This window comes from Ursus americanus, chromosome 15 (genome assembly GCF_024610735.1).
Source record: "Ursus americanus isolate L20-20 chromosome 15, mUrsAme1.1.p, whole genome shotgun sequence".
In the NCBI taxonomy this organism is placed as follows: Eukaryota; Metazoa; Chordata; class Mammalia; order Carnivora; family Ursidae; genus Ursus; species Ursus americanus.
Genome location: NC_142141.1, coordinates 1,974,515 through 1,997,042, shown reverse-complemented (window position 1 = coordinate 1,997,042; position 22,528 = coordinate 1,974,515). Strand labels below are relative to the sequence as shown.

Below are 22,528 nucleotides of genomic sequence, written 5' to 3'. Positions count from 1 at the left end.
CTGGTAGCAAGGCGTGCCTGGGCCTTGGTGGGACAGAACCGAGTGTGCCTTTTGGCTACAAAGTGGCCTGAGCGTGTGGAACCTAACTTCATAGGCTGGTTCCCCTGGAAGCTCCAGGGCCTACCTTCCCTGCCTGTCAGATCATGGTTAGGGGCGGCCCCAGTGACCTTGTAGGTGGGAAGAGTTGGGAATAGGGGTCAGGGCAGGCGGCACACCCCAGATCCGCCCGTGGAGGCCCGGAGCAGCAGGCCCGAAGGGATCTGGATTTCTTTATTAACAGACATGAGCACGACCCGTTACAGAAGTTTGTGCTTTCCAAAAAACAGTTACTGAACGTGAAAAAGGAACCCAAGCAAAGAGGGAGGAGTCGGGGAGGGGCCGTCCAAGCCCCGGGCCCCACCGATAGATAGTCGATAGCCCTGACCAGATCCGCGCCTAGGGCCTCCAGCTTGGGACCTGCCCAGCAGGAGGGGGGCAGGAAAGGGCCTGGAAGCTGAGGGGCCCCAGCTGGGCCTACTTCCTTTGGGCCAGGCGGGGAGGGGTCAAGAGAAGGGCGGGGAGGGGGTCCCAGGGAGCCAGAGCCCACGAGCCATTTATTGCCATGTTTTAAAATTCGTGCAAAATATCTGAAGCCCTGGACAGAGAATACAAAGTGATATTTTTCCAAGAAACATAAAACTAGGAAAAGAGGTGGGACATTTTCCCACCAGAGCTCCCCCGACGCCAGGCCCCAAGTAGGGTGAGGCCTCCACCCCGGCCAGCTTGAGTGAGCAGGGAGGACTAAGCTACAATCTGGACCGGGCGGGGACGGGGTAGAATTTGCAACAGCGTCTCAACTACCAACGGGAGGAAAACCAGTCAACTGTACAAGTCTCCTATCAACTTTAAAAAAAAGAGAAAAGCTGTAAAAGTCGGGCCCTGTGGGTAGGGAAGCGGCCAAGTCCCGGGCCAGGGCCGGAATCCGGAGTGGGTGCCAGGCGGAGCTGCTGCGAGTGCAGGCGCGACGGGCCGTCTGGCCAGAGGCCGGCACAGGTGGGCGGCCTTCGCAAGGGCAGCCTGAGGGCTGGCGCCCCGCTAATCACCGCCCTCGAAGCCCTCCTCCTCTTCTGGTACTGGGTCTGCATCCCAGCAGGTGATGTCGATTTCTGTGATGTTGGAAAGGGAGGGGAGTTAAGGAGATGGCCCAGCAGATCCATGGCTGTGTCCCCCAACCCCTGGAAGCTGTGGTTGTGTGTGTATGCAAACACGCTTGAACCCAGCACCGCTATGTGACTGTGTGTGCGTGCACGCGCATGTTCACACTTGAACCCAGCACCCCTGCAGGAATCCCCCCCCCCCATCGCCCACCCCAGTACTACCTGGAGGTTTGTTGTAGAACATAGGAGGCGGGGCCTTTGCGCACAGCTCTTCCGATTGGGCGAACTCCTCCTCCTGTGATTGGCTGAAGTACCCCTCACTGGCCTGCAGGAGGAAAGCTCCAGGTCACTGGGCCCCACCCAGGAGGACTAGCGCCGACCTACCAGGCCATTGCTCGTTTCCCCAGCAACCAGTGATTCCATCAGTGGTTTCCAGGGAAACATATGCCTGCCTTGGACAAAAAAGCAGAGCTGGCCCAAGGAGGAAGATGGAATGGAGCTTCCCTCCAGTAACGTGGGTCACAGAGAAAGCGGGTACCCCCTGGTAGAACCCTGAGCACCACCCCTCCCACCAGGATGTCCCTGCCCCACCTGGGTCCCCTCCTTCTGGGTGGTCTCGCCATTGGTCAGCAGATGGGGCTCTGGCTCTGGCTCCAGCTCTGGCTCCTGTTCCAGCTCCTCTAGAGCCGAGGGCAGAGTTGGGACCTGGGGGGCAGCTAGGGGCTCCCCTTCTATTTCCTCCTCTGGGTCACAGAAGGTAGCTGGCGGCTCAGGCAGCTCATCAAAATTGAGAAGGTTGGCACAGCCTTTGCCTGCCAAGGGCAGTGGCTCCTCAGCCACCTCATCTAGCAGGGGCACCTCGGCACCCACGGGAGGTGTGGGGACCCTAGGCTCAGCCTGGGCTCTGGAGGCCTCCTCCCCGTTGCCAGGCCATAGGTCAATGAGGCTGGCAGCGGTGGGGGTGATGGCATTGGCAACAGCGGTGTCAGCAGTGGCAGTGTCGGCTTCAATGGCATCGGCTGCCGGGGTGTCCGCTGTGGCGGCGTTGGCCACGGCAGGCTCCAGAGGGGCGGCCAGGACAGCCTGCTCTGGAGATGCCATGAACATCAGGTCCTCCGTGGGGCTGCCCTGCCCCGGCGGAGGCTCTGGGGCCTGCGGGGGCTCCTCCACGGGGCCGGCCCAGGCCGGAGGGGCTGCTGCTCTGGCCTCTTGGCTGGTCTCTTCGCCATCCAGGCCAGGCCCGGGCTCCTGGGTCTCTGTCATAGCACACATGGAGGAAAGACATGGGGTCAGCTCCCTCAGAAAAGGACGCAGGCCCAGGGCAGCCAACCTACTCCACTCTGCCCACCTGCTGGGGAGTCAGCGGCTTCCAAAAGAGAAGAGCACCTTTCAGCACACCCCCTGGGCCCTGCTGCCCCTTTATCTCCTAGGGTTTTTGATCTGCTCAGCAGCCCAGGAGGAAGGCCCGATCCCCATTCCAGGGAGACACACTGAGCTTTAGAAACGGCAGGTCCCACTGCAACACCAGGGCTCCTCCCTGCCACAGCTGCGGCTCCTCCCTGCCACAGCCATGGCCCGTGCAGTACGATCTGGGTGATCATCGGGCTCAGATCCCCGAGGAGCCGTTACTGTGGCCACGTGGGGGTCTCGGCCCAGGGACTAGTGGGAGCCCTGGTGCAGCTAGGGTGCAGCCCCTCACTCACCTTGAGGGGGTGGCGGTGGCAGTGGTGGAGGCTGCGAGGATGTGACCTCATCCAGAGCCCGCTCAATGTGTTCAGCGACAGGGGTGGAAGCCGTGCTGGAGTCAGATGGGCTCCGGGTGGGGATGGGGGTAGGTGCCATCCTCCGGTGGCTGTCCAGGTGGCTGCCTGTGGAACAAACCCCCAGGCTGGTCAGGGAGGGCCAGGGAGCCAGATGGGACCAGGACTGTCCACCTTGGGATCTGGCCAGCACCTCCTGTGTGGAGTCTGGGTGGGGGCTGGGAGCCCCCCCAGGCCCCTCGGGGGCCAGACCACAGCTCCAGATCCTATGGGCCAGAGCCCCTTCAGGGCCAGGGGAAAGAGACAGGTGCACCTGCTCTGGGGACAAACACCAGAGATCAGCGGTCAGGCTGGGGGAGTGGGGGGGGGCACTGCTGGGAAGCGGGGCCCTCCTTACCCCTCCCACTGAAGCCTGGGGCTGCTACCTACATGGGAGGGAGGAAGAGAGGTTTGGGGTGCGGTGACAGGTGATATAGGGAAAGGGAGTCCGTGGAGGGGAGGAAGAGGAAGAGGAGGAGGAGGAAGGCCCACTGTCCGATGCCTTTATGAAAGGGCAGTACGGACGACCTGCCGAGAGAGACAGACAGAGAGAGACAGAGGACAAGAGAGGGTCAGTCTCCCCCACCCCCACCCCAAGGCCTCACCCGCCCCCAGAGCTGGCCCTAGAAGTCCAAACTGCCCTCAGCTAGGCCACAGCCTCAAGCCACAGATGACTCCCACCAGCACCAGGCACGCACAGCAATGAGCCTGCCACGCCAAGCCAGCCTCTGAGCATCACGGGACAGCGGGCCCCACCCCTGGAACCCCAGCACGGGGCCAAGCACACAGCAGGGGCAAACACACGGAGCAGCGGACAGAGCGGGAGGGTGCTTTGTGGAGGGAGGCAGAAGCTGCACAGGGACGATCCCAGCAGCGAGCACTGGATGCAGGTTCCGGGCTGCTCAAACTCAGGGCCAGGGTCAGAGCCCGTCCCACATGCACCCGCAGCCCTTCAGGCAAGACCTAGTTCAACCCCAGCGGGGCCGCTCCCTGCAGCCATGGGGGTGCCTCAGTCCATGCCAGGGCTGCCCGGATGACCTCTAGCACTACCCATTGCTCAGCCAAGGCCAACACCGACCCTGGCCTGAGCCCCTCTCAGTCCTGCCCCCTCGGAGTCGGTGGGTGAAAGCACCCTTGATGAATGGCCTTGCCTTCTCCAAGGGGTCCTTGGGCAAGGCTTCCCTTCCAAGAAAGAGTCGCAGAGAGGCTCAGGCCCCAAACCTGAGAAGTGGGGATCAGGTGGGGGTGGGACCTGGGACTACCTGGCCGGTGGTTGAAGGGCGAGGGTGCATCGCAGCTGCCTGCAGAGGCCGATGCAACTCGTTCCTGCTGCTTGAAGAATTCCCGTGGGTTGTCAGGCCGCTGGGCAATAATGGCCGCTGCCTCCTAAAGGCACAGAGAAAGGGTCAGGGCGGGCCCAGCCGAGGCGAGCCCTGCACACCTCACTTGCCCTCTTCCCAGCTCTCACCTCTACCTCCGACTCTGACTTCTTCATCTGGGTCTCCTCCTCCTCATCCCGCTGGTCACCCTGGAAACCAAAGGGACAGTGTCCTGGGCTCCCCACTCCCCCTGAGCTCTCGGCCTTCTTACAGGCCCCATGTTTTCTCCACAACCTGGCAGGAAGGGGCTTGGAGGTGGAACCTCTGCTCCCTTTGCCACCCAGTCATGTAGCTCCTTCTCTCCACCTGCAAGGCCCTAGGTCACCTCATCTCCAGCTCAGACAGGCCCCTCGGTACCCAGCTCAGCTCCTCCTGCCCCTTCATCCCCAGATCCAACCCGGCATCCAGGGCCATTCAGGAGTGCTCCCTGCTTTGTAGCTAACTGTTCTTGACACCCAGCACCCAGTCAGCCACACCGCCATCACTGCTGCCCTGATCTTGGCATCATGATGGAGGGCTTCTCCTTAGTCACCTGTCTCCTTGCTATCCTCTCGTACAAGGATCTTTCCAAAATCCAAATCAGACCACGATTTTTCCTAGCCTAACATCCCTTAGGGGGTTTCTCACCAGTATAGTGAGTACTAGCTGAGTGTGGCCCACACGCAGCTTTTGTTTTGCCACTGTGGTATTTTTAAAACATATCAGTTGCTACCACTTAAATATCAGGAGTTTCATACCAAAACCAGGATCTCTGGTTTCTCTTAAAATGCCAGAAGCCCTGGCCACAACAGACATGCCCCAAAGCAACTACTGGCCAGAGCTGTGCTGCAGGGGCCTTGACCCCAGGCACGTGCTGCCCGGCTCGCTGCAGTCCCCACCATTCCCTACTGCACTGCACCGGCTAACTGCACTGCAGTTTTGAGGCTGCGACGCCAGCAGTAAAGGCATGGGGCCCCCTGTTTGTCCCATGTTCCCTTTCCCCTTGTCTGATCTAGCCCATCACCTCTCTAACACCCGCCTCCTGCCCTGACTCACCCACACACCCTGTAGGATGCAGCCACAAAGTCTCCGCACGGTGTAGTCACAGTTCCTGGAACAGGCACACCATTCCCCTCCGACGCCTTCGCATGGGAGCTCAATGTCTCCTGCCCCAAATGCCCATCTCCCACCCCAGGTCCACCTCTTCCCGCTTCCAGCCTCAGCTTGGGCACTGCCTCCCGGGGAAGAGGTCCCTCGCCCATTCAGGTCATTTCTGGGTCTCCCTGAGGTGGTCCAGGCACACACCACAGATGACACTGTATCCTAACTTCCGTTTTCTGGGATCCTTGCCCCCACCCTCTGTGGGTGACACAGAGTGAGAAGTCAGGTCTGTGTGTGAGCGGCCAGCACAAGGTTCAGTTGGCACACGTTGGTTCAACTGAACTCACTACAGCAAACTTTTTAACCAGTGCTGCCCCTGCTGCTAGTGTGGCAAATGGGGCAGGGGGCTGACGCCGAGGGGAGAGGGGAGAGCGAGCTGCGGGTGAGGAATGGGGCAGGGGGCTGACGCCGAGGGGAGAGCGAGCTGCAGTAAGGTGGGCAGTTACACACATACCTTGGGATACATTAAGAGAGTGGCCCTTCCAAGTACCCCCGAGAGGGCTGTCACTCTAACCACAACTCTGTGTCTTTCAGAACGAAAGCTCAAGTCCTCCTCTGACCTAGCTCTCTTTCCAATCAAATTTCCCCTGCTCCTCAGCCCATTGGGCTCCAGTCAGGCTCCCTGCCTTCCCATAAATTATATCCCACCAGCCTCTGCTGGTATTCCAGCCCTGCCTGGGTGACCTCACTAGATTCCTCTGCCTCGTTCAAAAAAAGGACTAGAGGCAAGCTCACCACAAAAGCCTAAACTACCAACAAAGTGCAAAACATTGAAACAAATTGGGGCTACGGGTAGGAAAGCGAGATCAATACACTAATCATCGGGTCCAAGGCACTGCTGTCCCTAAGCCTTTTCAGATATATGGGGGCTCCCTGGCAACACAGGCAAAAAGGGAACTCAGACAAGGAACACAATTCTTAACAGAGAAGAGAAAGCAGAACAAAGGCTTAAATAACGAGAAAGCATTTTATGGTTCTAAATTCCAAAGTTCTCACATGGGACCTTCTTTAGAGGGCCTGAACTCGTAGGGTCACCACCCTGACCTGCCAGAGTATCAGTGTCACTGTCCCATGAGCCACACTTGAAGGGCCAGATGAGACTATAATATAATGGTGTGAGACTTGAAGACTTTGCCTGAAACGCTGACACCTGGTGAAAATGAGTGATCACTTCAGGGGACTCACCATACTAATATTCTTTCAACTTTTGTGTGCGTGCGAAATTTTCTGTCAAAATAAGCTTTTTCAAAGCGACCTTGCTCTGAATGGATAAACAAAATGTGGTATATACATACAGTGGAATATTATTAACCTTGAAAAGGAAGACATTCTGACACCTGGATGAACCCGGAAGACAGTGTGCTAAGTGAAATAACCTAGTCACAAAAGGAAAAAAAATTACGGTTCCGTTCAAATGAGGTACTTAAGAGTAGTCAAATTCAAAGAAAGCAGAAAGGCAGTTGCCAGGGGCCCAGGGGAGGAGAGAATGGGGAGGGAATGTTTAATGTGGGCAGAGTTTCAATACGGGAAGATGAAAAAACAATTCTGGAGATGAACAGTGATGACAGTTGTACAATGTGGATTTGTTGGGACTCTTAATGCCACTAAACTGTACACTTAAAAATGGTGAAGATGGCACATTTTATGGACATTTTGGCACAATTCAAAACAAACTTGATCCCTCAATTACTTTTGTAAAAAGCCTTGCCCACCTGTTCTCCACTGTTTCTAACCCCTGGCACGTGGCAGGTGGCAAAGGTGCGCTGAATGAGCAGTTGCAGCTGAGCTCCCTACCTGCACGTCCTCCACTCCAGGGCCGATGTGGCTGGAGTGAACTATGACAGCCACTTCATGCCAGGGCCTGCAGGGTTGTCTGGTGTCCACCCTCCCAGCCTCCTGTCTGGGTCCTCATGGCACAACTGGCCATCACAGTCCCAGTCCAGATGAGTACCACCCACCTCCCATTCAGAACTATACCATGCTCCAGCCTAAATGACCTTAGCTATTGTGGAAATACAAAATTCCAGTCAAAGCATGAAGTCTCAACTCCAAGATGATTTCGTGGGCCACCCCAATGTTTGGGGGTCAGCCAGCACCCTTGGAATGACACACACGTGTGCACAGATGCTCCAAACGCCAAACTCATTCATGTGGCTCTGTGGTGGGGGTCAGGCCTCCAGCCCCCGAAGTGCAGGAAGCATGTCTAACCCACCCCAAGCCTCTCCTGTTCCACTGGGAGGGGCAGGGGGGCCTGGTCAGTGAGGGTCAGGGTCAAGGTAGATTTTCTCTTTCAGTCTACAGAAGACACTTCCTCAAGGAAGTCTCTCTCCACAGCCAAGGAACAGAGACCCACATGGTCGGGTGACAGGCCTAATACTCTGTGACACTCCATGCCCATGCAGAGAGGCTCCAAACACCCAGAACTGTCCCTAAGCCGATGACAACCCCCTCCAGACTCCCCTCTGAAGGCCCAGGAACACGGGGACCGTTCTCATTTCCCCTCACCAGGAGACCAGGAGCCCCGGCTAAAAACTCACAAAGATAGACTGCTCCTTCAACCGCCGCTTGGCCTCCTCGGCTTCTAAAGTCTGCTGTTTCCTCCTGGAACGATAAGCCGGCACGCACACCTTAGGGTGGGTCCGCACCAGGCCTGGAGCAGGTGGCCTAGGGTGGGGCAGGGCCAACCTGTGCTCCTCGATCTGCTGTTCCCGCTCTCGGTAGCGCCGTTCCCGCTCCTCCTGCTCCTGCCGCTCCTGCTCCATCCGCTCTTGCTCGAACCTGAGTCTCTCATCCAGGGCCTTCTTCCGCTCCTCCTCCTTCCTCAGCTCCTCCTCCTTCTGCAACCCCCCACGCCAAGGCAGTGCAGGCCCTGAGCTGGGGCCCGCCTCTGCCACTGCCCCTCCAGCCCATCCCCAGACCAGGACGGGGGAGGTTCTGCGTCTGGGAATTATGCCTTATGGCCATAAAGCCGGAAGGGCTCCCTCTTCCGGCTGGGGTAGCACACAAGATGGGACACACTGTGTGAGGAGGGACAGAGGCCAGAACGATGCCTTGGAGAGGGATTAGGGAGGGACAGTGCAGCCTGAAAGCTGGGGCCTGGGTCCGCACCTTGGCCTGCTCCCAGAACTGCTCCCGGTTAATCCGCTTCATTTCCACAGCTGCATCAGTTTTCTGATAGGTGGTGCCCTGCAGAGTCAAACAGCTTCGCGTGAGCGGGGAGAACGGGCTGAGTGCTCTGGGAGCTCCCATCCACAAAGGGTGAGGACTGACTGGCAGAGACGGGGCGGGTGAAGCCCCGGCAGGGCTGGCCTGCCCGAGGCACACACTGACCACCGGCTCGGCGTTCTCATCCTCGCGCAGCCGCAGTCGGTGCAGCACGGGGCTGGAGAGCCGCGCCAGCCCGTTGGAGAGCCGCTGCCCGATGGCGCCCGCATCTATGTCTTCCACGCTGCTGGCGTTCACAATCACATCGACACCCTGCAGCAAGAAGGCGTGTTCAGGCAGCCTGGCTCCATTCCAAGACCACCACCAGCACAGAGACCCAGCCCCTGCTAAGGTCTGGCCCCGCCCCCACGAGCCCGGGCCCCACTCGCACCTGGAAGAACTCAGCCACCTTAGCCACGTGGCTGGCACAAGCGCATTTTCGGGCATCAGGCACATCTTCACCAACCTGCAAAGTATCCAGCAGAGAGGGGGTCGGGAAAGGACAAGAGGGGGCAGCAGCCTGAGGCCCTGGGCTCCCCTGCCAGGGGGCTGGTGGGCTCTCTCTGGTGGTGTCAGTAGGTGAGGTGGGGAGGCGGGTGACTGCTCTGGGGCCTCCCCAGCCCACAGCCGCATACCCAGTTGATGAGCACATATTTTGGCAGAGCGGCCTGGGAGTCCTTGACGCTGCAGAAGCCGTACATCACCTTCTGGTTCTCAAAGTGGCCGGAGAGCTCCTGCAAACCCCCATCTGGGGGAATCAGGAGGGTATCAAGCAAGACTCCCCACCTCCTGAACCCTTACCCTGCAAAGGGCCCGGAACCCGAAGGAAAGACTCGTCTCGTGGGCTCTGCAGGCACACCCAGAGAGCTGGAGGTCCCACACTCTGTGCTGGCGCGAGACAGGGACAGCAGGCAGGAGTAAGCTCTGTCTGTGAACCCCTGGGCTGATTTAGGGCTGAGGACGCGTTTGTTCTTCACACGCCCCGTGTCCCACTCTTGGCGCTTCATCACCGCTCACACAGTGCTATGCCCGGTGAGCTGGGCTCTGGAGAAAGTGGGTGTGATCTGGGCCAGCCCCGCCCCTTCCCTCCTCGCTGTGTGACTTCGCTGTGTGACTTCGGGCAAATCACTCTCCATCTCTGAGGCTCGGTTTTCTCATCCTCAAAGGGCAAGCAAGGCTCCCTCCCGCCCCACCCTGGGGATCTTCGAGATGGCTGGAGGAAGGACACTGGCAGACAAGTATGGGTCGGCTGGCTGAAGGCAGGCAGATGGCCTGGAGCCAGGAGGGTGGGGAGGAAAACAACGGGAGGGGGGGGAGTGGAAGGCAAAGGAATGGCTGGAATTCGTACCTCCTGATGCTGCAAGCTTGAGGTCATCTGAGCCATCCTCGTACGTGTACAGAGCCCTGGGGAGAGGGAGGGGTGGCTCAGAGTACTGACTGGGCCCAGGCGGCCAATTTTGGGTGGGGATGGCTCCGGGGAAGGAGGAGGGACCCAGAGGAGGCGGGACAGGAGTAGGGGTTCTGGTTCAGCACCGCCATGTCATCATGACAGCGGGGCTAGGCACCAATTCTGGCTGGAGCCCAGTGGGGGTAGCCTGGGCCTTGGTAGAGGGACTTGGTAGAGTCAGGTGGGGAGTAGGCAAGGGGGCAGAAATCGCTGCCTGGTCGCTGGCTTTGAGGGAGCCCATGTGTCCCGTTCTCAGAGCTCAGGCCCTGGCAGCCTACAACCCAGTGAGCGGGTGTGAGATGGAGACTCCAAGGCGACGGTTCCTTGGTTACCGTTCCCTGGCTACCACAATCCTCAGCCCCCATTGGCCAGCGCTGGGAACCTACCTGGTGTGTTCTTCAGTACCCACCGCCCCTCCCCCCATGGCAAGGGAGGGGGAGGAGAACCTGGTGCTCTCTTCGCTGGGCATCCCTCGGTAACCATGGCAACCTGACAACTGGCAGATGATGGGCCCACCCTAGCCACATTCTCCTGAGCACAAAGGACCCTGGGGACGCGCCCTTGGCCTCAATCTCCGCCTCTCAGAAATGGGGATGAGGTCACCATGGTCACTCTTGTCACTCTTGTCCAGACTCAGACCCCTGCTGGGCATGTTCTCCTGGCCTTCCAGCCCCTAGGCCTCTGCCAGAGCTGAGGAGGCCCTGGCCTCCTGGGAATGCTGGCCTTTCCTTCTGCCTTAGTTTCACGAGAAAGCTGACCCTAGCAGCCTCCCTCCTTGCTCCTCCTCCCTAGCTTCTTCTGCCCTGGCTTTTTCTCCCTGGCAGCACTGGCACAGCATCCATTTCATGGAAGGGAAGGCAGAGCCGTCTCCCCCTGAGAACCCAGTGGGGCAAGGGAGAAGGACCTCATCCCAGAGGCTCAGAAGGTCTCAAGCCCCTTCCCCATGCTTTCCTTTCCCTACTTCCAGGGAAGGTGGAGGAGTATTGGGGCTAGAAGAAGGGGAGGCAGGGTGATGGAGAAGAGAAAGGGAGGGAGAAACAAGGAGAGAGGAGGAAGAAAGAGAGAGAAAGGAAGGAAGTGAAGGGATGAAGAGAAAAATCAAAGAGGGAGGGAGAGACGGAGGGAAGGGGGATGAAGCGAGAGCTGGAAGAGGAAGGAGGGAGGGGGTGGAGAAGGAGGAGGGAAGGAGGGAGGAAGGAAGGAGGAGGGAGGAGAGAGGGAGGAGGAAAGGAAAAGGAGGGCCTGGCTCAGTCTCATGAGGTCAGCACAAGTCATTGCCAGGGCCAAATGGCCCCCTAGCCCCCCCACCCCCCCAACTCTGCTTCTCCGGGAGCCCTCCCTCCGGAAAGGGACACAGGTGGGCTGTGGGGCTGGGAAGCTCCTGGTCCAACTGTTGCCTGGGCCCCAACCCTGGCAGCTGCTTCTCAGCACAGCTGTCCCACCACCTGTCTGGCTACCCTAACCCACCACTGGGAACAAAGGGCCCTCAGAGAAGCAGGGGTCTGCCCCTCTCCATTCCACAGACCAGAAACAGAGGCAGAACTCAAAGATCCTGGTTGCCAGACACTGCTCTAGATATCACACCTCCGTGGGACAACTTGTCAGCCTCTCTGAGGGCCCACGAACACCAGCCCTGCTAAGCACCCCTTCCATCCTTGATGCTTGCCTACCCACCTCTGGCCATCTTTTCCCACTAACAGCCGCAGCCCTTGCCTGGCAGAAGCCATACCTAAGTTCAAAGCCTTCAGCAGGCCTTCAAACCCTGAGCTCTGCCCCTGCCTGCCTTTCCAACTAGACCTCCATATCCATACCAAACACCTGGGATGCTGGATGGCTCCCCGGATCCCAAACACAATTCTAGATGTTTCCCACCCGGGAGCCTCTGCATATGTGGTTCCCTCCACAGGAGGGCCAGACCTACTTCTCTACCTCATGGCCCACCCGTGGCTGAAATCCCTCAGGGACAAACACCAGCTCCCAAGGAAGCCCTGCCCTAATCTGCACCTCCCAAGAGCACTTACCATACCCCAGCAGGGATGGCAAGAAGCCTCCGAGCCCACCCCAGAGCTCATTAGATCTGCGCTTCTCAAACACATCAGGGGCAGCCCGGGCCTGAATGGGTGGGAGCTGGTGAAACCACAAGGTATCAGGATGGGGAGCCCAGGAATCTACAGGTTTCTCCAGCTTCAACCCCTAGAGACAGACGATGCCTCTAACTGGAAGCTGTGTGAAGCGGAGACATCTGATTCAGTCAATCAACACCTGTCACTCACTGGGTCCCGGGGCCATCACAGGGCAGCACCCGTAGGTATCTGTGATATTGACACAAACTCTGAGAAACCACCCAGGCCAGAGACACTGGACTAGGGTGCAGTGGGGCTGGAATGTAGCCCCTGCAGGGAGATCCCGCATCCAGCTGCGGTGGGAGACGAAAGGCCGGTGGGCCCTCAGGACAATCCCACTCTCAGCATGCTGGAGCTGGAAGGGCCTTGGGGGTCCCAGATACGGTGCGGTACCATCCCCTCTTTCCCTTTTCAAGAAGACCAGAGAGGAGCAGACACCTGTGTGTGGTCAACACAGTGAGTTGTGTCACATTCAGGGCAACGGTCCATTTCAGAGGCTCTGCCACCTAGGAGTGAGCTCCCCTTAGGAGGCAAGGTAAGGGAGGGCAGTGCCAAACCCCCTGACCAAGACAGCAACTGTACCCAAGACACCCTCCTCTGGTCTCTGGGTGCAGACTCTGCCCCTGGGGCTTGAGACTCTGCCATGCCCCTGGCTCTGTATTGGGTGCTGGGGGCACTCATGCCCTATTCTGCAGGTTATGACCCTCATATCCTTTTTACAAAATGCTATCTAGGCCCTTGGGAGTGAGCAAATGTGTGTATTTGCGAGGGTGTGTGTGTTTGTGTGTCCCACACACAACCCAGATGGGGGGGTGACGCATGCCAATGATGAATAACTTGCTGTGGCCACATGGATGCTGCTGGGAGGTGGGAGCCCAGGCCTCTGCTAAGCAGGATGTGGCCCAGCAGTGGTTGTGTGGCCCTGCACTGGGCTGCCAGAGCCCTGCTTCTGGGAGGTTACAGGGACATGGGGTGATGGTAGACAGTAACCAGCAGACAAGAGGGCAAGAGGGGGATTTTAAGGTGGGCTGTGCCTCTCTGCAGGCAAGGCCCCTATCCCAAGCCTAGGTCCTCCACCGGGCCAAGCCGGCCACTTGCCCTGAACTCCTCCCATGATCTCAGCCCCCTTGGGGCAGGGCTGGGACAATGGGTGGGCCGCCTGCCGGCTTAGCCGGCGCTGGCCTCTCCTGTGACTGACCTGCAGGACATGAGAGCTTGTCTCCCACGTCCATCCCTCCAGGCCTGGCTGCCGGCCAGTGCTGCAGTACCATGGCATGGACGCCTGGCCATCTTGCCCCGCCTCCAGCCCCCAGGTCAGTGTCCCTACCCAACTGTGCCCTCCTAGGATGAGGGTGAAGCCAGCCCAAGTGAAGTCCCTCAGACCTATCCTTACTCTGTGCCTCAGTTTCCTGCCTGCCAAGAGAAGATCAGGCCTAGAGAACAGAATGGGCACCTGTCCCAGGAGAGAGTATTTTGGGGGAAGAGCATTCCTGAATGGGGCAGTGTGGGACCCCTTTACTTTCCTGCCACCCTGAGACTCCAGCCTGAGAGCAGGTGGTCCATTCCCTCCCACAGCTCAGGGGAAGACAACAGCAGGGGAAGGGGGAGAGGGGAGCTCAGCTTTTCCCCAACCAGGGAGCTAAGAACCTCTGGCCACTGGGCCATGAGGCTTAGGGGCTCACTGGCTCTACCTACTCTCTCATTTCTCTTTCCGAGCTCCCTCCACACTTGTGCGCCTGAGAGCTTCCCCTCAGGGACCCCAGCTGGCCACCTAGCCAGGCAGTTCAGTCCCCAGGCATCTCCCAGACCTGCTGTCTGGTCCCCACAATCCCCTCAGGGGTCGAGGAGAGGAGGACTCACCTCTGCCTCCTCCGCGACCCCTGAGGGGAACAGGAGTCGCTTGGTGGTTGCTATGTGGCAATGAACGTCTTTCCATCACACCCCAACTCCGAGAGGCCCCCGGTGGGCGGGGCGCCCCGGCCCCCAGCCCGCTCCGCTCCTCCCCCGCCCTAGCTTTCCTTTGTGCTGTGGCCTGGCCGGGCCGGGCTGGGCCAGACAGGCTGCGCTGGCTCCGCGGGCTCGGTCCCCGCCTCGTCCCCGCCCGGTCCTCGCCCGCTCGAAGGTGGCGAAGGTGCCCTTGGCCGCCCCGTGCACACCTGTCCCCCGGGCCCAGGGCGGGAGGGCAGAGGGCGGGGGATGGGCTCCGCAGGGCCATGCGGCCCCGGGCCACACAGCTGGACCCTGCTTCTCCCCGGCCGGCGTCCGGCCACCGCTCCCACCGCGCGACTGGGACCGCCTGTGGGCGCTCGGGGCCCGGCGGTGCCCCGCCTGGCCCGGCCCCTCCCCCGGCGCGCACAAAGGCAGCCCCTCCCTGGCCCTCCCGGGCCGCTGCACCATTTCGGGGTCTCCCCCTCCCTTCCCGGCTGCAGGGCGGCGGAGCCGGGTGGAAACAAAGGCGCGGCGGCGGCGGCGGCGGCGGCGGCGGCGGCGGCGCGGGGACAAAGGGGCCGGGGGGCGGGGGCGGGGGGCTCACCAGTCGGCCGCGCTCTCCTCCCGAATCACCTCCTCGTACGCAGCCAGCAGCTCCAGGCGGTGGCCGCTGAAGCTGACGCCGGCCATGCTGCTGGCCGGACCGAGGGCGAACGGACAGACGCACAGACGGACGGACGTCCAGAGGAAGAGGGAAGGAAAGAAGGAGTCGCCGCCGCCGCCGCCTCGAAGCCTCTGCAGCGTTGCGAGCGGAGCGAGCCAGCGGCCGGGGGAGGGGAGCCGGCCGGCGGGGGGCGGGGGGCGCAGGCTCCGCCCGGCTCGCTCCCTCCGCGCGCTCGGTCCTAGCGCCGCCCTGGCCCGGCCCAGGGGGAGGGCCGCCCCCCCTTCCCGGCCTGCCCCGGGGCGCCCCCACGCCCCTCACCCACAGCCCCTGCGCGCAGAGCCCCGCGGCAGATCTGCCCTGCCGCTCCCCAGGCGCGCCTCACCCACGTCCCAAACCCTCGCCTACTGTGTTCCCGGCGTAGGCGCTCACCCTCTTCCCCAGCCCCATACCCCGCGGCGACCCCACCTCAGCGCGATTCCAGTCTGCAGCCACCGCCCAGGCTCGGGTTCACCCCTCTCCTTTCCAGCTCCTACTCCCAGTCCCAAATCCACTTCATTCCAGTCGGGCCCAGCCCCACTCCTTGCTCAATTTCTCCCCGTCCCAGCCTCACCTCCATCCCTGGTCCATCCCAAACCAGGTTAAATCCATTTCCGTCCCAACCCCCAACCCAACTGGATCAGCCACCCTGGCCCATCTGCAACCCATACCCACCTCTGAAAGGTCCACTTCTAGTCCATCCCCATCACTATTCACTGCCATCTGTGTCTCCACCCCACATCCAACCCATTTCTTTCCCAGCCTACTCCCAACCCCATGCTCAGTGCGCACCTCCACACAGTCACAATCCGCCTTTGCTAGCAGCACCCCAGTCCAGCCTACTGGATTCCCATGGGGTTCCCAGTTCCCAACCACACCCCTCCATCCCTGCCTCCCTGACCATGCCCAGCCCCAACCCAGCTCAATACCCCAGCACTCCCAACTTCTCCATCCCTGCCCCAGCCCTCTTCTGGGCACCCCCTCCCTTACTAGCTGCCCCCAGGGCCGGCTCAGATGGGGCCAGCCTAGGAAACCTTGCCTTCTCCCCCAAGCCTCAGGCCTCTCAGAGGAATCCCAACTACAGTTCCAGAAGCAGCATCTAACCCCAGACTCCCAGGTCAGGGTTCCTCCAAGGACACTACAGGACCAGCCTTCTGCACCTTTATTTCCCAAAGCTCAGAGCACAGAAATCTCCTACAGGGGAGTGAGCACCGCTGCGAGGGCCTCCTGGAACATCTCCACTCCTTGCTGAGGTGGGACCCTGAATCCCCCTACCTCCCAGCTCTAAGAAGCCTTTTCCACCTCCTACAAAGCCTCCCACTCCCATCTTCTGGGGGGAGGTGACAGAACCAAGCAAGTTTTACTTGGTCCAGTCTGTGAAATGGAGGAGAAGGTGGTCCCCAGCTGGGCCTCTGAGTTCTGAGTTGGGTAATCAATTACACCAAGAGGAGGAGATCAGTGTGCATTGATCAGCAGTGAGTCCCAGTGCTTTAGGGTAGGAAGAACCTCTTCAACACCCCCCCTCCAAATTTCACAGATACCTGCCTGAGGAACTCTGTACCTACTATGCTCATGGATCCCCCGGCCCTGGGAGTTTCTCCACAGCCCCCAATTGGAGCAAGGCCCAGGCAGAGTCAGCGGGATTCTGGGGAGGGAGGAGACTGCAGTAGGGCCGAGGGGTGCCTGGAAGGGGTAGGTAGAGGGTTCCCAGGCCTCATTCCGCTCCTGCTTCCCTTGATGTGTCCCAGCTCAGAACTCCCCACCACCTCCTCCTCCCCGGCCTCCTGCTCACTCAATTTCATATCCAAAGAACAGAAGTCCAATGAGCATGCTCTCCCTTCCTCAAATTCTTGCTTCCCCTCAGCCACCTACAAACTCTCCAGCCACCCCATTCTCACCTCTTTGCCATCTATATTTTTAAATAAACTTTTAATTTTAGAACAGTTTTAAATTTACAGAGAAGTTACAAAGATAGTACAGAGTCCTCATATGTCCCATGCCCTGTTTTCTCTATTTTCAGGGGAGAAAGAGGGTTCCCTGTTTACATGCCCTGGAGCCTACTCCTTCTGGTCTTCTTCCCCTTCACCCCTCCACATCATTTTCATCCTAAAATTTGTAGATCTGCAATCTGTCTCCTCCTGCTCCTGTTGTCCCTGACACTGCTGCAGCCAAAGTCACTAGTGACCCTTAAGTTGCCAAATTTAGTGTCCCCATCATGGTCTTCCATTTCCTTTACCAGTGGGAGGAAGGGGACCACTGATCACCCTCTCCTCTGTGAATCTGCCTTTCTTCAGCCACTGGCTACCCCCGTAACAAACCCATGGGCCCAGTCCTGGTAGGTAGGTCTCCGGGCCTCCTCGGAGTACTCCCACCAGGCTTTCATGTCTCCCGCTCCCAGCCCTGATCACTCTTCAAGTCACTAACATATTGGGTCTCTCCCATCCCTAGAGCACAAGCTCCTCTCCACGCTGGGTCCCTGGAGTAGAAAAGACAAGAAAGAAGGAGGATTCAGATCCAGAAGCTGGTCACTTGCTGTGTGACCTTGGCTAAAATGCTTTCCCTCTCTGTGTTTCCTCTTTGATGACTTATAGGGAGAAACTGTGACTGGATGGAGGCTTAAAAGGTAAGAAACCCTTCCCTCCTCCTTGAAGCCTGGCTCTCCCCACCTCCCATGCCCATCTTCCTGTTCTATGCTTCTCCACAACTGGCGGGGAAGCTTTCAAGGCTGACATGTTGGCTTCAGCACTTTTTCAGCGCCAGCTGGTAGAGCCTTCTCTGCCCGCATCCTGCCTCTGCCAAGTTCCAACCAAGCACCCTTCAGCAGTACCCACCATCCTTACGGTGCTCACCGCATTTCCCAGGCATTGGATCCTGGCATGGGGCCAGCCACTTGACCACAAGAGCTCTGCTCCTGCTAAGTCCGTTGCTGTCACCACACAGACTTTGCCAACTGTGTGACCTTAGACTCGTTGTAGGACCTTCCTTGTCTCACTCATCTTCAACTATAAAATGGGAATGATCATGATGGTGCCTACCTCATAGGGTCTGTCTGAGGATTTTTAAAAAGTAGAAAGTGCTTAAAATGGCAGCTGCACATTGTGGGTGCTATTGATGTGTTGGCTGTTTTACAGATGGGGAAACTGAGGCTCAGAGAAGGGCAGTGACTTGCCCTGAGATGTGCAGCTGGTGAGTGACAAAGTCTGGGTGGGAACTCAGGTCTGTCCCATGTCACTTCACACCACAGGCTGTCCCTGCTTTCCCTCCTAGCACCGTCATTTCCAGGGGGGGTGGCCTAGTCTGGAGTTTGGTCGGAAGTAGTTCTAAGGCTACCGCTGTGGAGACTAGGCTGGGACTCACCGGGGAGGGTCCTGGGCTTGGAGGGGAGGAAGTGTGCCCAGTGCTATGGATGTCCTTGGTTAGGTATCCCTGTCCCTGTCTTCTGGCTGCTTTTCCACGGCAGGCTCCAGAGGGGATCATGTAGCCCAGGCTGGTGGTCAGATGCAGAGACTGCTTCAGGGATGGACGTCAGCTCTGAGACTATTGCTGAAACCATTAAGAAAGGCTCCACTGGGGCTACTGAGCTCGCAAGATGTGGGCCTGGGGCTGGTTGAGGGGCATCTCTGCCAGGAATGGCGAGACCCACCTGAGAATACAGCCAGCACGCAGAAAACAGAGCTGAGAGATGGCGAGTGAGCAAGAAAGCAAGCTCAGAGAGATTCCCACTGTCAATGACCTTTCCAGTTAAATGAGACAAATTATCCCTGTTTTTGCTTAAACTAGTTTGAATGGCCGCTGAAAGAGTCCTCCTTAATCTACCCAGTCCTCAAGTAGTAGTCATTTTTGTCCAAGGCAGGGACATGGGTGAGAGCTGAGCTGGCCTTTTAGTGCCCCGCCCTGCCTCAGCCCTGAGAGGGAGGACCCTCCCTGACCACTCTGTGGTGACCTCACCACACAATCTCCCGGGGCTGGCCCAGCCCGCCGCTGAGTTCTTCCCAGACTCCCAGCAAGCTTCTTGCTCCACTGTGGCCCCTGGAGCCCTGGCCCCACCCCATCTTGGCCCCCGTTGGCCTTCCTCCACTCACAGGGTTGCTGCAGTCCCAGTCCCTGTGTGCTGTGGGGCCCAGCGCTTCAGCCCACGGCCTCAGCTCCCTTCCCCTAGCAGGGCTGCTTGGAGGGGTCCACGGGACTGTGAATGTTCCAAGGCCACGTGGGACCTGGCACTGAGGAGGCAGCCCCAGAACCATCAGTTCTCTGTACTCTGTACTCCAGTGAAACAGTCCCTCGCCCTGCACCGCCTCTCTCCCCGCTGACTTCAAATGAGCTCAAACCGCTCAGAGCTGGCAAAAGCCCCTCCCCTGCCTGCCGCCTCTCCACTTGCCCACTCATGCCCCCGCCGCGGGCTCTGCCCCCTCGGTTGGAGACTGTACTCTCCAAGGGCGCTAATGGCCTCCCCTGCCTGGCACAAGGACGTTTCCCAGTCCCCATAGCCTCCACCCGCACAGCCTCACACCCCACCTTTGGAACACCGTGATCCCTGCAGCTCTTGGGGTGGGGGCAGCTGGGAGGTGCAGTGGGGAGCACCTCAGCCTTTGATCCTTTGAGCAGCAGACCCAGGCCATTCTGGCTGGGTGGCTCTAGACAGGTCACTTTCACTCTCTGAGCCTCAGTTCCCCCATCTGAAACATGCCTTTTTTCTTTTTTCAACGATTTTATTTATTTATTTGACAGAGAGAGAGAGAGAGCACAAGTAGTCTAGAGCGGTGGCTCTAGACAGGTCACTTTCACTCTCTGAGCCTCAGTTCCCCCATCTGAAACATGCCTTTTTTCTTTTTTCAACGATTTTATTTATTTATTTGACAGAGAGAGAGAGAGAGCACAAGTAGGCAGAGCAGCAGGCAGGGGGAGAGGGAGAAGCAGGCTTGTGGGGCTCGATCCCAGGCCCCTGGGATCATGACATGAGCCAAAGGCAGCTGCTTAACCGACTGAGCCTCCCAGGTGCCCCTGAAACATGCCTTTAATGGCATCTCTCTTAAGTGATTTTCTATGATTAAATTATATATAAGCTATTGCTCTGTGGCTCCTGGCAGAGGGAGGGAGCATTCAGAGCAGGTACCCCATGCTTGTGTTTACTTTCTTCCAGGCTAGCTCCTCTTTCCTGAGATTCGGTCCCCAGCTCTCCACTCCTCACCCTCCCCTCCTTGTCCCCCCCTCCCCCAACTTCCCCTTTTCAACCACCTTCCCTGGGCAGAAGCCTCCCAAGCTTCCTCCCTCCAGCGATCTGGTTGTCCAGCTGACCCTGGCAGCTAGTGGTCCGGCTTCTTCCTGGCCCACCACAGCCAAGCCTCTTAAAAGAGTTGTCTACACTCTCTCATCTCTCATTCAACCAGCCCTCCCCCTTGTTCCTCTCACCCTGGCTGTTGCCCCAGCTCTCTGCTAAACTGATAAGCTTTGTTGCGAAACGCGAAGGGGACTTCTTGGCCTCATCTGCCTGGATGACACTGTTGGCAACTTCTGGAAACACTCCTGCCCTGCCCCTGCCTCCCTGCCCTGAGCTCTCCAGAGGCTGTCATCTGTCTGCTTCCTCTGCCCACTGCTGTGATGGTGCTGCTTCCTGGCCTCTCATTTCTTCCCTGGCTGTCCTCACGCTGAATTTGTTCCATGCTTATTATTTTTTTAACAGGTTAAAAAAGAATCAAACTTAATTGCCAAACTCCAAACACCAGATTTCACATAAAAGTCTGAATCTCTGGATGCTGTTGGTAAACTGTCAGATTTGGCACAGCTGGGCATTCCTACATCGTGGCCCTTGCTTGAGGCCGAGAGTCACTGCCCCCCAGAAGACTCCCCCAAGACTGCTCCCAGCAGCACTCACCATCCTCCCCTGTGTTCTTGCTCACCTGTATCCATGGAAACCAAGGATGGACTGAGACGGCTTCACAGTTCAAGAGAAGTGGGAGAGAGTATATTTCTTTGTGGAGGTGAAAGATACTGTGTTTAATATGCTAGGGATGTCTCGGTTGAAAGGAAACCGCATCTTACCTGCTTCACTCCTGCTGTGACCTGCCTGGGCCTACTCCTCAGCTCTCTCTCTGGGCACCAATTACAAGCATCTGTGACCTCCCCGGCCCTGTCCCAAACTCATTCCTGAATTGAATCTGAGATGAATATGGACTTGAATCTTCATCTGCCCCCTGAATTTGTCACATAAATGTCCCACAGGCACCCCATTGAGTCATTCAACAAACATTCACTGGGCATCCACTGTGTGCCAGGCACTGTTCTAGGCTCTGGCAAGGTGTGATGAAAATAACACAGGAAGCCCTGCCCTCATGCTCCATGGGTCCTCAAGAGAACACGACAGAGAGGTCATCTCTTCTCTTGAAAACGATGGGCCCAAGGACCTGCTGAGAATGCCAGCAACTTCAGACATGCTGAAGGTCCTCATGCCGGGTTGTCCTGGCCCTGGTCTGGGCCTCTCCTCAGTCTCTCTAGTCCAGGCTTGAGACGGGAGGGAGAGATGACCGTTCCCCTAGGGTGGAGGGCATCGGTGGGAAGCAAGAAGCCCCAGAGAAAGATGGGGCCACTACCAAAGCCTCCAAGTTTCAAGACACAGGCAGGAGGGAGCTTTTAAGGGGCATTCACAGATGAAGGGTGCTCAGTGCCAGCCAGTCCAGGACCGTGTGCCCAGCTTCAGGCCTGGCATCTAGTCTGGCTTGTGGCTCACGGGCTATGAAACCTCGGTCAGGTCTCCTAACCTTTCGTCTCCACAGTGAGGGTAGACACCTCCCAGGGTGGCTGGGAGGATGGCATGAGATGTTGTGAGCAATGACTGGTATATTCCAGATGCGTAGCAGAGCTGCCTTCCTGCCTCTCCTCACCCCTCGTCCCTCAGACCCCCACTCTAGGATCCCTGGGACTTGTCACTGGGTCCCATCTCTGCTCCTCCCTTTCCACAGCCCCTGCCCTTCCTCCTAGTCCCCCTCCTTCCGTCCACCTTGCTCACAGCTTGGAGCTCTTTTACGATATAAATCTGAAAGGGCTGCTTCATTATTTCATGCTCTTCTGTGCCCTGACACCCCAACCCCACGCTCACAATGTAGTCCCAGCTCCTTGGCCGGGCACTTGTGGCCTCCCAGGCCCCCGGGGGCTGTGCTCCAGCCCCACCCTCTGCTGTGGCATTTGGCGGACACCTGTGGGCCTTCACTCCGGCTGTCACTGTTTTCCACCTCCCATCTCTGCAGATGCACCTTCAACTCCTCTTCTCTGACCTCCAAGCCAGTCCAGATCGGACACTCCCCACTTCCGTGGGTGCTGGGGCCCAGCACATGGGATCCCCATTGACCTTCTCCTGCTGACCATGAACTGTCTAAGTCCCCATCACAAGGATGACCAGGATGGCAAACCCTGGGAAAGCCCATCCTTTTTTTTTTTTTTTTTAAGATTTTATTTATTTATTCGAGAGAGATAGAGACAGCCAGCAAGAGAGGGAACACAAGCAGGGGGAGTGGGAGAGGAAGAAGCAGGTTCATAGCGGAGAAGCCTGATGTGGGGCTCGATCCCATCACGCCCTGGGCCAAAGGCAGACGCTCAACCGCTGTGCCACCCAGGCACCCCTGGGAAAACCCATCTTAATCCCCACCCTGCTGTGGGCCTCACATCCCACCCTTCCTA

At 58.5% G+C, this 22,528-nt stretch overlaps 1 protein-coding gene across 4 annotated transcripts; it reads right to left on the bottom strand.

Moving 5' to 3' along the window:
• Positions 1-255: 255 nt before the first annotated feature.
• Positions 256-14,996, bottom strand: DBN1 (drebrin 1). Of its 4 annotated transcripts, none has more exons than XM_087867775.1 (15): positions 14,762-14,996; positions 10,007-10,062; positions 9,294-9,406; positions 9,050-9,124; positions 8,725-8,931; positions 8,563-8,640; positions 8,140-8,291; positions 7,992-8,055; positions 4,404-4,463; positions 4,198-4,321; positions 3,326-3,463; positions 2,840-3,004; positions 1,728-2,392; positions 1,359-1,461; positions 256-1,145 (listed from the first exon to the last, which is right to left on the bottom strand). In XM_087867775.1, exons 1-15 carry the CDS (start codon positions 14,845-14,847, stop codon positions 1,075-1,077), a joined length of 2,157 nt encoding a protein of 718 aa, XP_087723901.1. In that variant the 5' UTR covers positions 14,848-14,996; the 3' UTR covers positions 256-1,074. The 4 variants fall into 4 exon arrangements, with proteins under 4 accessions (XP_087723901.1, XP_045651719.1, XP_087723902.1 ...); XM_045795763.2 differs by having other exon boundaries at positions 8,785-8,931; positions 14,762-14,995; XM_087867776.1 differs by lacking the exon at positions 3,326-3,463 and having other exon boundaries at positions 568-1,145; positions 14,762-14,994.
• Positions 14,997-22,528: the final 7,532 nt, after the last annotated feature.

What these genes read in the sequence shown, in the direction of transcription:
- DBN1 (XM_087867775.1), bottom strand. Translation starts at nt 14,847, where the DNA reads ATGGCCGGCGTCAGCTTCAGCGGCCACCGCCTGGAGCTGCTGGCTGCG. An exon ending in TGAAGGAGCAGTCTATCTTT is followed by an intron (nt 4,464 to 7,991) that starts GTGAGTTTTTAG and finishes TTTGGTTTCCAG; the next exon opens with GGTGACCAGCGGGATGAGGA. An exon ending in AGTCAGAGTCGGAGGTAGAG is followed by an intron (nt 4,322 to 4,403) that starts GTGAGAGCTGGG and finishes CTGTGCCTTTAG; the next exon opens with GAGGCAGCGGCCATTATTGC.